Source organism: Heteronotia binoei, chromosome 9 (assembly GCF_032191835.1).
Source record: "Heteronotia binoei isolate CCM8104 ecotype False Entrance Well chromosome 9, APGP_CSIRO_Hbin_v1, whole genome shotgun sequence".
Lineage (NCBI taxonomy): Eukaryota > Metazoa > Chordata > Lepidosauria > Squamata > Gekkonidae > Heteronotia > Heteronotia binoei.
Genome location: NC_083231.1, coordinates 46,393,590 through 46,407,484, shown reverse-complemented (window position 1 = coordinate 46,407,484; position 13,895 = coordinate 46,393,590). Strand labels below are relative to the sequence as shown.

The window sequence follows — 13,895 nt, the reverse complement described above, 5'->3', positions numbered from 1 at the left end:
TATTTCTACTTCATTGACCATGCTAAAGCCTTTGATAGTATGGATCACAACAAAGTGTGGCAAGTCCTTAAAGAGATGGGAGTACCAGCCTACCTCACGTCTCCTGAGAAACCTGTATAAGGGTCAAGAAGCAAGTCAGAACGGGATATGGAACAACTGATCAGTTTAGAATAGGAAAAGGAGTTGGACAAGGATGTATATGGTCACCCTGCTTATTTAAGTTATATGCAGAGTACATCATCTGGAATGCTGGCCTAGATGAAGCACAAACCAGAATTAAGATTGCCGGGAAAAACATCAACAACCTCAGATATGCAGATGACACCACTTTAATGGCAGAAAGTGAAGAGGACCTAAAGAACATCTTGTTGAGGGTGAAAGAGGAGAGCACAAAAGTAGGCTTGAAACTCAACATCGAAAAAACTAAGATCATGGCATCTGACCTCATCGCACCTTGGCAAATAGAAGGGGAAGACATGGAAGTAGTGACAGACTTCACATTTCTGGGATCCAAGATCACTGCAAATGGTAACTATAGCCATGAAATGAAGACATTTGCTCCTTGGGAGGACAGCTATGGCGAACCTGGGGAGTATAATAAAAAGTTAGAATTACTAATAAGTTAGAATTACTAATACCATACACACTGATACATTACACACACACTCAAACTCACATCCTATACATGAGTTCTGAAATAAAATGTTTTATTTCTGAAATGGCATCACCTTGCCAACAAAAGTCCATATAGTCAAAGCTATGGTATTCCCAATAGTAATGAATGGCTGAGAGAGCTGGACCACAAGGAAGGCCGAGCGCAGAAGAATAGGTGCTTTCGAGCTGTGGTGCTGGAGAAGAATCTTGGGAGTCCCTTGGACTGCAAGAAGATCAAATCAGTCAGTCCTAAGGGAAATCAACCCTGACTGTTCCCTGGAAGGTCTGATGCTGAAGCTCAAATACTTTGGCCACTAAATGAGAAGGGAGCACTCACTGGAGAAGATCCTGATGCAGAAGAAAGGGACATTAAAAGATGAGCGGGCTGGACAGACCTGATGTAACTAACACAAATTTGAGCAGAATTTGGAGGATGGTGGGCCTGGCATGACTTGGTCCATGGGGTCGCAAAGAGTCGGACTCAACTGTGCAACTGAACAACAACAATTAAAAAGCCTGACAAGGACTGTAAGTCAGAGATCCCCAGCTTTTTAAAGCCTGTGGGCACCTTTGGAATTCTAGCACAGGGGAATGGGTACAACCACAAAACAGCTGCTTCAGAGGTGGGGCAGTGTCATATCACTCCATTCTGTGCTTCCAGCTTTTATGATTCAGTTTGTGTCTTTACATCTCTTTGTAATTAATGTGGAAATAAGCAGTAGAGAGGGACTAATAGATCAGCTGTGGTGTGTTTCCTCGTGTACTGGCTACCTCAGCTTGCCAAAATAAGAAGTTCTGGGCTTCAGTTTCTTTCCAGTTGAGTTTGGTTCTTGCCAGCAGCCAGTTCAAGGTTTCTTTTTGATGTGGTTTTATGGTTACAGTAAAGTTATTGGTTAGGTTGCTTCTTCGTGGTCTCTTCTTCATGATACTTAATGCTGCCTTCTCACTGTAGCCTGCAATGACATCATCATCATTATTACTTATTAAGCCATCAATGTGCAGAAAGGTCTCTATACCAAGAAGCTTAAAATCCAAAATTTGGCACAAGGATATAACAAAGGGAAGTAGGTTGGGCTAAGAATTATATGTTCATTCCAGGTACATGTGTTTACATTTAATTTGACTGAGAAAAGGGGGGGGTGGCCAAAATATTTGCTGCAATCAGGGCTTTTTTTGTAGAAAAAGCCCAGCAGAAGCACATTTGCATGTTACCGGCATGCACAGGTATTAGAAGTTCATACATTTAATTTGTAACAAAGCATCAGTGAGGTTAGGGTTGCCAGCTCTGGATTGGGAAATTCCTGGAGATTTTGTGGGTGGAGGCTACAAAGGGTGGGGTTTGGGGAGGTGAGGGACTTCAGTGGGGTATAATGTCATAGAGTCCACCTTCCAAAGCAGACACTTTCTCAGAGAAGAGAACACTGTTGCTTATATTGTAATTCCAGGATATCTCCAGTTTCTAAGTGAGATGACTAGAGAAATGAAGTGGTGCTTGTGACAGGAAAATCACACATTTACACACACCCTCAAAATTACATCCTATACACGTTCTGAAATAAAATGTTTTATTTCTGAAATGGCATATGGTGACCCTGGGGGGAGGAAAACATTGACCTAGGAAATTGTCTCACATAAAAGCCTTGGCCTTTTTTTCATGGCAACTGCACAGCAAAATCTCTCGAAATGAGAAGTTAGTCTCCCCCAGGCCCGTAGCTGCAGTGGGGCCCTGGGGGTCCAGGCCCCACTGATCAGACCCCTGTGTAACCTTTCTTGCCCCACCAATTAGTCCCCCATTGCTCACTGCCACTCTGCTCAAGAGACCTTAACCCCTTTCTTTCTCCTTCCTCCCCTTACCATCCACCCTGATAAAAAGCGCAAGGGAAGATGAAACTTGTTCATAATTTTGTGGTAATAAAAGGGATAACATGGCATTTGTGTTTTTAGGGACATATTTTGAGAGATGAAACTGAGAGCCTGACCCCCCTAAACAAATCCTGCCTGTGGCCCAACCAAATTTAAAAACCTGGCTATGGCCCTGGTCTCCTTTCAACCCCAACCAAAGATTCCCTTCCCCATTCCCACACTATACAAACTCCCCAAAACATGATAACAAAACCCACAGGGACCAAGGTGACTTGCCTTCCCCTTTGAATCCTTCTTGTCCTCTCCTCCTCCTAAACCTCTCTCTCTGCACCAAACAGGAGGCTTCAGTCTGTTGATCATCACTGGCACTTCCCCTTGGTCCAAGACACCATTCAGAGAAAACTTTGCTTGCACTTATATTATTCTTCCAGCCTCATTTGCTCATCAAACCCTTACCCACCCCACCTCCACAGGTCAGCTGAGGTTCTTGGAGGTCGGGGGTCCCCCAGGCTAAAGGTCTGTAGAGCATAATGAGCTGCCAACTACGCCAAGTCCTCTGGATCCTTATATCACAGTACAGGATATCCACTGCACTTTCCCCATCCTTTCTCCAAGGGGCTCAATAAGAGCTCCCTTTCAAACTTCACAACAACCCTGCAAGTTTGGAAACATGACAGAACGTGACTCACTCTGTGACCTGTTTGCATGTGTGGCCTGAAAGGGAAAAGGGGGAGCAGGCTGAGGAAAAAGACCCTCCTGCAGAAGGGCTTTGTATGGAAATGACTAAGTTTCTGAGCTCGGTCAATGCTGTTCAGTGCAGGGGCCACCCCTGCCATGTGGAGAGGGCAAAGCTGATATGCCAGCTGCTGTTGCCACTGTGCCCTCCAGTCTCTGGCTTACAACAACTGGGGCCAGGCAGCGAGTGAGCCAGCCAGCCAGAGTGTGGCATTGTTGCTGTGGCAAGCCAGTGAGTACAGCTGCTGCAGTCCTCCAGTGCAACCAGGCAAAGAGGGAGCAAAGTCAAGCTGAGGAAGCTGAGCCAAGCCTGTGCTCCTGCTGTGAAACCCCAGCAGGAGGATGGTGGCAGTTGTTTGCTTGGCAGCTCCCTTCCTCTTCCTGGCTTTGCAAAGGTTGGGAAATCAATGGGGTGAAGGAAGGAAAGAGGCACATGTGTCAGGAGGGGAAGAGGAGGAGGAGAACCTCAAGGCCCTGCTTGGCCTTGGAGCATGTGGCTGCCCATGGCAAGTCAGGCCAGCGGAGCCCTGGCCTAGCCCAGTCAGAGCGGAGCTCCAGTGGGCTCTGGCACAAAAAAGCCTTGGCTGAAATATTGGTTTTGAGGCAAGACTTGAGTGGCATTGTAAAGGTGTTCCAGGAGGAAGTTTCAGGCATAAACAGGGGGAGGGGGTGGAGAGAACAGGAGACCTTTTGGTTGGCTGAAGAGAACCTGGAGGAGCAAAGGTCATCGGCAGGGATGTATCAAGATACTAGAGTGGAGAGGTATAGGTTGGAGGACACGGCCATGTAGGGCTCTTAAGGCAAGCACAAGAAGTTTATCTTTTGATTCAAGATTGGACCAGAACACAATATAGGGATTTAAGGAGAGGGGTTCCAAGTTACAAAGATGGTGAATTATTTTGTCAGTGGGGTAGAATTAAGAAGGGAGTTAGTTCAACAACATCCTTATTACTTTACGCTTCTAAAAAAGGAATAGGAAGATGACTGCAGTGGGCCATAGTGCACACACATCATGAACACTACCAAATGTAAGAGGTTTCAGTGGAGTAAAGATCACCAAGGCTTGCAACACAGACTTTTTTCTAGAATGTCTCAAATTTTCACTACCTGAATCACTGACTGTTCTGAGAGGGTAATGGCAAAATTCGATTCCTTGCCAGATACAAGATCTGTCCTGTAAATTGTGCAACAGCACTTATCTTGCAGCATTAGTCATGGAATTGGTCTATTTAACTTGGCCTCAGCAGAATGACTGTCTGGGATGATTTGTCTATTTAAAGTTTGCATACAGTTGACTGCTATTGTTATGCATGAGTGAATAAACATAATGTGCTGATGCACCATGGTTTTAAGGAATATGCACAGCAAATACAGAGCCCTTGCATTGCAGATTACTCTTTAGCTTTTCCAAGGAAGGGGCGTGTGAAGAGCCCTTCTGATGATGATTGATTTATGACCTTTTTTTTTCCCAAACAGAAGCCTCCAAACTAAATCATGAACTTTTTCTTCCTCCGTTGTCTCTTGTAACTTGTTAGGTACTGTTTTTCAGGCTCTGTGTTCAGTAGTTTCTTTGCAGCTGATTCAGGCCACATGGGCAAAGCCCATTTTTCAAAGAGACCAATTCTAAAACAGTGTGTGTAATGCATTGCTTATGGCACTTTGCCTTGTATCCTTTGCTTCTTTCTTGTGGTGTGTTATTTTTGTTTCCATTTGACTGTTGTTATGTTGGGATAACCAAGCTGTTCTTCATTATATACACACAGGATCTGCTTGACTGCCATTCCTTGGCATTTTGCAGTGTTCCAGATGTGGAGAGTCATAGCAGTGCAGTCTTCATAGGCTGGGTTCAGGCATAACAGACTTCTCAAGAATGGGCCCTTCTCCCTTCCCTGGCTGTCAGAGATAGCCATGGTTTAGGATTACATCTAAATTATAGCTAGCACTGGTGAGCTTCAGCTTGGTTCTCTTCTTAAGCAAGATTTGAAGTCAAGATTTGAAACTCTCTGACAAACTCGGGTTAAAAGAGAATCCTGGTGTTAACCCTGGTTAGTGGGTTAGGGTTGCCAACCTACATGTGCTTGCTGGAGATCACCTGAGATTACAGCTGATCTCCAGGTGACAAAGATCAGCTCACCTGGAGAAAATGGCCACTTTGGAAGGTGGACTCTATGCATTAGGCTACAATGAAGTCCCTCCCTTCCCCCAAACCCCTCCATCCTTAGGCACACCCCTCCCCCCCGATCTGCAGGTATTAGGGTTCCCGGCCCCAAGTCCTAATGGGGGTTCCCCCACTTTTCAGGGCTTCAATGGGGAAGCCCCACCCCCAAACAGGTGACATCTCTGATGCTCTGACATCATCTAAAAGTGATGTCATCACAATGCTGATTTTGGGGAGTGACAACTCTATGGCAAACTGTGGTTCTGAAGGCAGAAGATCCAGGCAAGGACCCAGGAGCTCCTTGCCAGAGGCCAGGTAGGCCCTGGCAACCCTATTGGGTTTTTCCCAACCCAGAGTTGGCATCCCTAGTGGTAGTGCAGATGCAATGCAGCATCCTGGTTAAAGCCTGCAAAAGAAGGGAAGGAGGAATTGATGCTGAAGAGTGTAGCATGGAAGGAGAAGGATGTCCCTAAGTTACCTTGCTTCATATATACATTCATGGTGGTCATGCCCTCATATTCAAACTTATTGGAAGCTCATTATACATCAGATAAATCAGATTTTAAATATAAATTTACCTTTAGACCCAGAAATTATCTTGCTAGAAAATTGGACACGATTTGGAATAGAATTTAGGAAAAGGGAAATTATCACAATTATTTTATCTATTGCAAAAATGCTTTTAGCATTTAATTGGAAATCAGCTACCATACCATCCCTAAAGTGCTGGAGAAAGAAAATTTGAGATTATTTTATATTATGTAAACTAGCTTATTCAACTCATTATGTTTCACCCATTGTATACAAAAAAAGTAATAGAGCTATGGTACCCTGTAATAACATATTTAGTAGAACATAATGTCATACCACACAGCTCTGTATACAAAGACAATTTATTTTTGAATTGTTTTAATTTAAAATTACCATGTAATATATGGCAACTTTGAATACTACTGTAACTATATGACTATAACAATAAAAATTGTTGGGGGCGGGGGGGGGGGGGGAGGATGTCCCTGAGTTAAACTTCTCTTTGCAGGTATCTAGTGTTCTGTTTGCACATCGTCACAGAAGATAAGATGGTACAGGATCAGTTCCATTCTATCTTTTTGTCTTGGGTTGTTTCTGTCTCTTTGGGTTTTGTACTAAATGGCAAACTAGGAGCATTGAAGGATGCTGGTCAGAGATTCCTTGATATGTGTGTTTCCACAAAACACACATCCATTATTAAGCCTTGACAGTGGATACTCCAGGGACATGTGTGGACAGAACCAAAGTGGTAATGCCCAATTTGTAGGATTTCTATGTACTTTTTTGTTGTATTGCAAAATCAGAGGGAAGCATTATTTGTTCTTTTTAGTATATATATATCCTGTCTCTCCATGTAGATATCTATAAAGTGGTTTCTGCAACAAAATTAAAAATACCTTAAATGTAATACATCACATAAAAACAGGAACAATTATAGGTACAAGAAACAGCAATTCAACAACATCCGATTACAATTTTAAAACTTTCATTTTAGAGCACAATAATTCTCGGATATTTGCAGTGCAGATGGCACAATCAGTTGCATGGTAGATTTTCACACTGTTTAATTTTAAGCTGATATTGCCAGCAAGAGTATTAAACAATACCTGGAGATTTGGGGATGGAACCTGTGGAGGTTGGAATTTGGGAAGGGAAGGGTCCTCGGTGGGGTATAATGCTATGGAGTTTGCCCTCCAAAGCAGCCATTTTCTCTAAAGGAACTGTCTCTGCCATCTGGAGATCAATTGTAATTTCAGGAGATCTCCATCCCCCACCTAGACATTGGCAACCCTAATGGATAAAGTTAGGGTTGCCATGTCTGTGCTAGAAAATACTTGGAGACTTTGGGAGTTGATCCAGGAGAGGGAAGGGGAGGGCCTCAGCATGGTACAATGCCATAGAGCTCACCCTTCAAAGCAGCCAGTTTCTCCAGAGGAGCTGACCTCTGCTAGCTGAAGATCAGTTGTAAAAGCGGGAGATCTCCAGGCCTCACTTGGAGTCTGGCAACCCTAGAAACAAGAATAGTTTATTTGTCCTAATTCATGGTATTAATTGAGTTCCTTTTCCAGTAACAAAAAATTGTGACCAATTCATTTATATTCAGAGTTATCTTTTTAAAACAAAGAATCCTCTGTTAGGTTTCCCAGCCTCCCACTCTGGTTTCAGGCCCCCAACCTGCTAGCACAGAGCTGGCCACCAAGGAGATCCCCGCCCCCAAAGTGCTCTATCTGCCTAGTGTGATGACATCACTTCCAGGTGATGTCACCACACCAGGCACATCATGTGGGGGATGCTCTAGCAATTTGAATTTAAAACTCTATGGCACCATAGAATTTTTAACCCAGATTGCTAGAGTGTCCCTGAGTGACATGCCCCACATGATGACATCACCTTTGGGAACAAGGGAGCTTGTGCTAATTATGATAGAACTAACCAATCTGGAGTGGAAACTTTGGCTGGGCTTTGCATCTGCATAATGTAATAGTTTGCTTTGAAGGAAAAAAAGAGGGTTTTTTTTTAATTTTAAGAATGGGAGTTTATTTTGCTGGTAATGAAAGCTACTGTGTTACCACCACATTTACACATGTTCTAATCCCCAGCTGTCAAGACCATATCATATATGATGCTCCACTTACAGGGCAGTATTTAAGCCAAGATTTTACAACTGTCAGCTCCATTGTATGATAAATGTTATATATGCATACTATTATAAATATTTGTATGGCGGATATACAGGAAAAGGTGTGAGCGCCTACTAAAAAACCCACAACAGCATCTGGCAGATTGAGTCAAATTCTGAACTTTTCAGCTGCAATAGACAGCTCATAAACAAGTCAGTCAGATGACTCTTCCAATAAGGACCACACAAGGATGAAGTTGATCTTTGCTTTGATAAGGGCTTTACTTAAGGAGGTAGCGTTGCCACAACAGAATAGCTATTATAGTCTCTGTAGTCATAGCTCCTTTGGGGGTGGGGGGGTTTGCCTATGTTCAATCTATCAGATACAACTAGTCTTTGAGAAGCCCATCCTGGCTATAGTTCCACTTGCTGTAGTGGCTTCCAGAATAGATTACTGTTTAAAACACTTGGCACAGAACTGCCTTTGCAAAGTTCTAAAAAACACCAACTTGGCCAAATTGCAGCTGTTCCATTTTTGATGGGAGCTAACTTGTTTTGAGCACATGATACTTGTGCTGCATCCCTGTTGGCTTCCAGTTTGTTTCTGAGCTGAGTTCCAGGGTGCTGGTTTGTTAATTTTTGTAAGCCTCTGCAAGCAGCTTTGGTGGAGAGAGTGAAATGCTTAAACTAAATAAACTCTAAAACCCTAAAACATTTCTTTTTCAGTTAGCATTTGAGTCACCATGTGGCAACTAAGACGGAACCTGATTAATGAATGAATAGACACTCAGCCATCTTAAATACATCATTTTAGCACCTATTTTTATATCTTATATGTTTATATGTTTTTATGTATTTTAAATAATTTATTGTAATTAATGTTTAAGTTGTTATGTTTTATGAATCACGGGACTCCCATGTCTATTATTGTTTAATGTGAATCATGAGACTCCCGTGTCTGTTAGCCGCCCTGAGCCCGCCTAGCGGGGAGGGCGGGATATAAAAATAAAATATTATTATTATTATTATTATTATTATTAAAGGCTTGAAACTGGTATGCTGAAAGTACCATTTCACCAGCACGATCCCTACCCATCAGTATCACAGTTAAATTGGGTCAAAGACTGTGCTTGGTTTGGCTGGTTGGTTTGGTTTCTTGTGTTCTTTATCTCTGTATGCTATTGTACTCTTGTGTTCCTGTTAAGTTTACTACTACTATTACTACTTTTAATGGATCACTCATTCCAGCTTGTCCTGGGCTCTGGGCAATGTACAAAAGTTATTAAATTACAGAATAATAAAAAAGATAAAAACAGCATACAGTCTACAGCAGTTAAAATGATAAAACCATAAAACAATAAATCAGATGGCCCTATGGGTTATCTTATCTCATCATGGACTACCAGGGTGTCCTACTGGGGAGGGGATTATTAGGGGCACCCTACTAGGGACATCCTATGGGGGAGGGGGATCTTATCAGATCTTGGAAGCAAAGTGGAGTCAGACCTGGCAAGTATTTGGATGGAAGACCACCAAGGATACCAGGGTATCCTTGGAAGCAGGGAGCGTTCTGGCACAGAGTGTAGTTTGTGATCCAGTGTCTGTTTTAAGAGTTTAGCTGCTCCAAAAGTCCTTTGTGTTGAGAAAACAAAATACTTTATTGAAAAATTGTATATAACATTTATTTATTTACTTCATCTATACCCATTCTTTCTCCCTAGGTTTGACCCTAAGTGGCTTAAATCATTCTCCTCTTCTCCATTTTATCTTCCCAACAACCTTGTGAAATAAGTTAGGCTGAGACCGGAATGTTCCTATGGTAGAGTAGAAATTTGAACCTGGGCCTTTCAGATCATAGTTGCAAAGAGGCTATGTAAAGAGATCTGGTGAAATGTTGTAGAAAGTGCTGTCAAATCACTGCTGACTTACGACAACCCCGTAGGGGTTTCAGGGCAAGCACATTCAGAGGTGCTTTGCCATTGCCCGCCTCCATGTCACCACCTTGGTATTCTTGGAAGTCTTCCATTCAAATACTTGCCAAGTCTGACTCCACTTAGCTTCCAAGATCTGATGAGATCAGGCTAGCCTGGGAGATCCAGGTCAGGATTGCAACCTTAGCCACTTCTAATACACACTTATTTGGGAGCATGTGCCATTGCACTCAGAGGAGTTTTCTGTTGAGTAAACAAGCTTAGATTGTAATATGTAGCAGATTAAACTGAACCAGAAAGCTCTGAGTTCGTATCTCACTTCTGCCTCAGCCAAGTTATTAGGCTTTCAACCAGTACCCTTCTTTATTACACTCCCTCCCCACAGAGCTTTTGTCCATACAGGTCCCTTCTTGATGGACCCCTTTCCCTTTTTCATCAGTGGAATATCTGGTTGGATTGTAGCCTGAGCCTCCCCTACCAAAAAAAAAGTGATGGCAGCACCGAGGCATCTTAAGTTTAGATCGTTCAGTTTCTGTACAATATTATGCCAAATATTTTGCTTTGAATGCTCACCTTCACTGCTTATAACTAGGATTTTTTTGTATTCTGAATTTTAAAAAATCCAGTTCTGCAAAGAAGGTGCAATCTGAGTAAATTATGCAAATAATAAACTCACTTTATTTCTCATGTTTCAAATCTATTCTGCATTTGCAAGTCATGTGGCTAGACCAGGATTGTGCCAGGTGCTGAATCCTACCCTCTGACCACTGGACATTTTATTCAGCAACTGGCTGTGGAGACATTGCCAAGCACTGTTCACATACTTTCAAACCTATTGCATCCTTAAGGACTAGGAACTTGGTGGCTGTTTTTTAAAAAAAATCTGAATCCATTCTGTGTTTGTATGAGTGCTCTTCCTTGCTTCTGTGGAAATGCACCATACACACACAGCCTTGGAGTGGGCTGGGCAAAGACAAGAATGAATATTGAGATCAATTACATCCCGCCTTGTGGCACTTTTAAGCTGTATGGAGATAGTTCCACTTGAAACTGAAGGGCTTAGAGCTCTCCTCCCTCTTCCACAATATACTTCCCATTCACTTTCTTCCATTGTACAACCCTCCTCCACTCACCTCCCTCCCTTCTTCCCTCTTTGGGAATTTTCCCCTGCTTTCCTCCCTCTTCTAGCTTCTGAAAGATGATCTTGAATTTCATTCCTGTTCAGTTGTACCTTTACAGAGTAGAAAATTGGCCAGCAGATACATATTCCCCAAATCTGGTTTCTCTTCCTTTGGTCCTAGCCCCCCACTCACACACAGCTATGGGGCATAGGCAGAGGAAAAACTGGGGTTAGGCACACACAACCCAGGTCAATTTCCTTAAAATTCCAGGCTGGGCATGAAGTGACAAACTGCCTATTTCCCTTCAGCCTAACAGCAAGTCCTAGTGACCAAAGATTATTATGCCTGTGTACCAAGATTCCATAGCATCGTGAAGGTCACCTGCATGGTTTTTGAATAGTTTTGGAACTTCTGAAAGGTAACATGTAAAAAATTGCAGTATGCCTTCATGGTGTCCTATGTTGGCCCTGTTTAAGGACTTGACATGTGCAAACTTGAGGTATAAATGATGGACATTGGGGGTAATGATAGTAGCAACGGTAATAAAGCACTAATTTTAGGTGTGTTTTTCCTGGCTCCATTGTGGACTAGGTGATAGGTAACCTGTCTTCCTTCCTGTGTGTCTGTTATGAGGATTAAATAGGGTTAAGGTTAAGAAGCTGTCAAGCTAGTATGTAGGGAGGTATCTTGAAATATGTGCTTAGCCTTAGAAGGGAAAGAGGGTTCTACTTTAATCCTTGCTTAGAGAAACAACCTTCAATAAATCACTAAAAGTTGCCCAAATAGGAACAGATGCCTTCAAATTAGAATGTGGATAAGAGTCTTCCTTGAGGCTAAACAACAATGCAGAAACATAACTAAGGCGTATGAAAATAGCATAGCATACATCATCTGTTGCCAAATACTTTTCTAAATTGTGTTATCTATGTGTCAAACCGCACAACCCCATCTCTGTGGCATTTTGTCAGATATTTGACAATTGGATACAGATTAGTGAGAAATGATCCTGTATAACTTAAAAAGAATTACTTTGCATGTGTGTGTTGTATTCTGTCATGTTTTCTTTTTCTGTTGTAGGATTTATTTACTTTCTGGCATTCCATAGAATTCACAAGGTTAACCCATGCCAAAACATTATCATCCTAAGAAAGCAGAGAACAAGTTTTGCTGGAACTTGAGATGATAAAAGAGGAAATTATTACCTTTTATATTCTAGCACATAAGCATTCCTATTTAATTGTTTTGCATTTACTTTATTCTGAATGGTTTGCTATGTTTTAATTGTATAATGTGTTTGCATAAAAGATCCTATTCGTACAAAGTTAGATTAAGAGCCTGTAAGGGTATAATATTTTTGATCTCTATCCATGGTTACAACCTAGGCAGCACTACACAAGAGTGTGGTCCTTTCCCAAGCATTTATTAAGCACAAATTATCCCTGTTTCCTTCAATATGGATATTAACCAGTAGCTGTTTCAACTAAAGTTGGCATACTGTTCCATTATATCTTTATTCTACCCTTCAACAAAGGAGCTCAGACTTGCATAAACCGCCTCCCTTTGTCCTTACAAAACACTGTGAGGTAAGCTAATTTAAGAGAGAGTTATAGGCCCCAGGATATTCCATGAGCTTCATGACTGAGTTGAGAATAGACCCTGGTCACCCCGATCCTAATCTATCCACAGCACTGAACTGACTCTTTCTACCTTTAAACTCCTCCAACTTGAAACTAGTTTAATACCGTGGTTTCAAACACTGGTTATTATAAGGACACTGGTTAAGCTGATGTAACTCTTAGCCTTGTCAGAAGAAAGGGCAGGGAGAATTTACACATGAGAGGGAATGAGCTAGAGGGGGAGGAAATGTTTGATGCTACATCTTGTTCCCAAACTGTTAGCCATGGCTAGAGGTCAGGAATGCTTTGCCTGCAAAGACCCAAGTAGGCGTTTCTCTTTTTTTCTCCCTAACCCAGTGCAAAAAAAGAAGCAACAAACTAGCTTTTTTCTAACCTGATTTCTCTTTTTTCATATATATATATATATACAGGGACCCTTTAAGACTTCAACAGCTGCAGAACCAAATCCGCCTGGAAAAAGAAGCAAGTCAGTGTTCTCATCAGCAGCAAATTGGTGTCTACCAGAGTCTGCCTTCATCGCCATCTTTCCCCCCTCCACCTTCATTCCAAGAACTTGAATCCAGCCACTCCATTGTTCCTCCTGTGCAAATGAGCGTTCTCAACTCTCATTCTGCTCCCACTACTATGCAATCCTCCAGCTCTTTCAACTATGCCCGTCCTAAGCAGTTCATTGCCGCCCAGAATATCAGCCCTGCTTCAAGCTACATGACTCCTTCATCTGGATCTTCCACCTCCAGCCTCCCATCCCCAATGTCTCCCACTGCTTCCCAGAAACAATTTGGCAGAACCTCTGTCCCACCTTTCTCTCAGCCTTTTGCACCTGAAGGGGAATACCCTTGGTCTCCTTCTTCTCCTTCACCACCACCGCCACCTCCCCCTGTTTTTAGTCCAACGTCCACCTTTTCAGTGACTGATTCCTTTCCACTGCCACCACCTCCTCCACCTCCTCTCCCTACCTCTGTCCCATCACCCTCCCGCAGTCTGTCTCCTACGTCTCGATTTTCCAACTCCAGCCAATCCCCAGCAGCCTTCCTTAGTTCGATGCTACCATCTCAACCTTCTCCTGTAGCTGTCAATGCACTAGGACTTCCAAAAGGTGTCATGCCTCCGTAAGTAGCAACATTTGAACTTCTCAAACATTACTGA

The 13,895-nt window shown here is 42.6% G+C and overlaps 1 protein-coding gene across 3 annotated transcripts in view; it reads left to right on the top strand.

Annotated features, from left to right (window-relative positions):
* PALLD (palladin, cytoskeletal associated protein) overlaps positions 1 to 13,895 on the top strand; it is a 301,808-nt gene that overhangs the window by 248,580 nt on the left and 39,333 nt on the right. For all 3 annotated transcript variants that reach the window (XM_060246546.1, XM_060246547.1, XM_060246548.1), the window contains one exon: positions 13,160 to 13,858. In XM_060246546.1, coding sequence (XP_060102529.1) covers positions 13,160 to 13,858 — 699 coding nt within the window. The remainder of the gene's footprint in view (positions 1 to 13,159; positions 13,859 to 13,895) is intronic.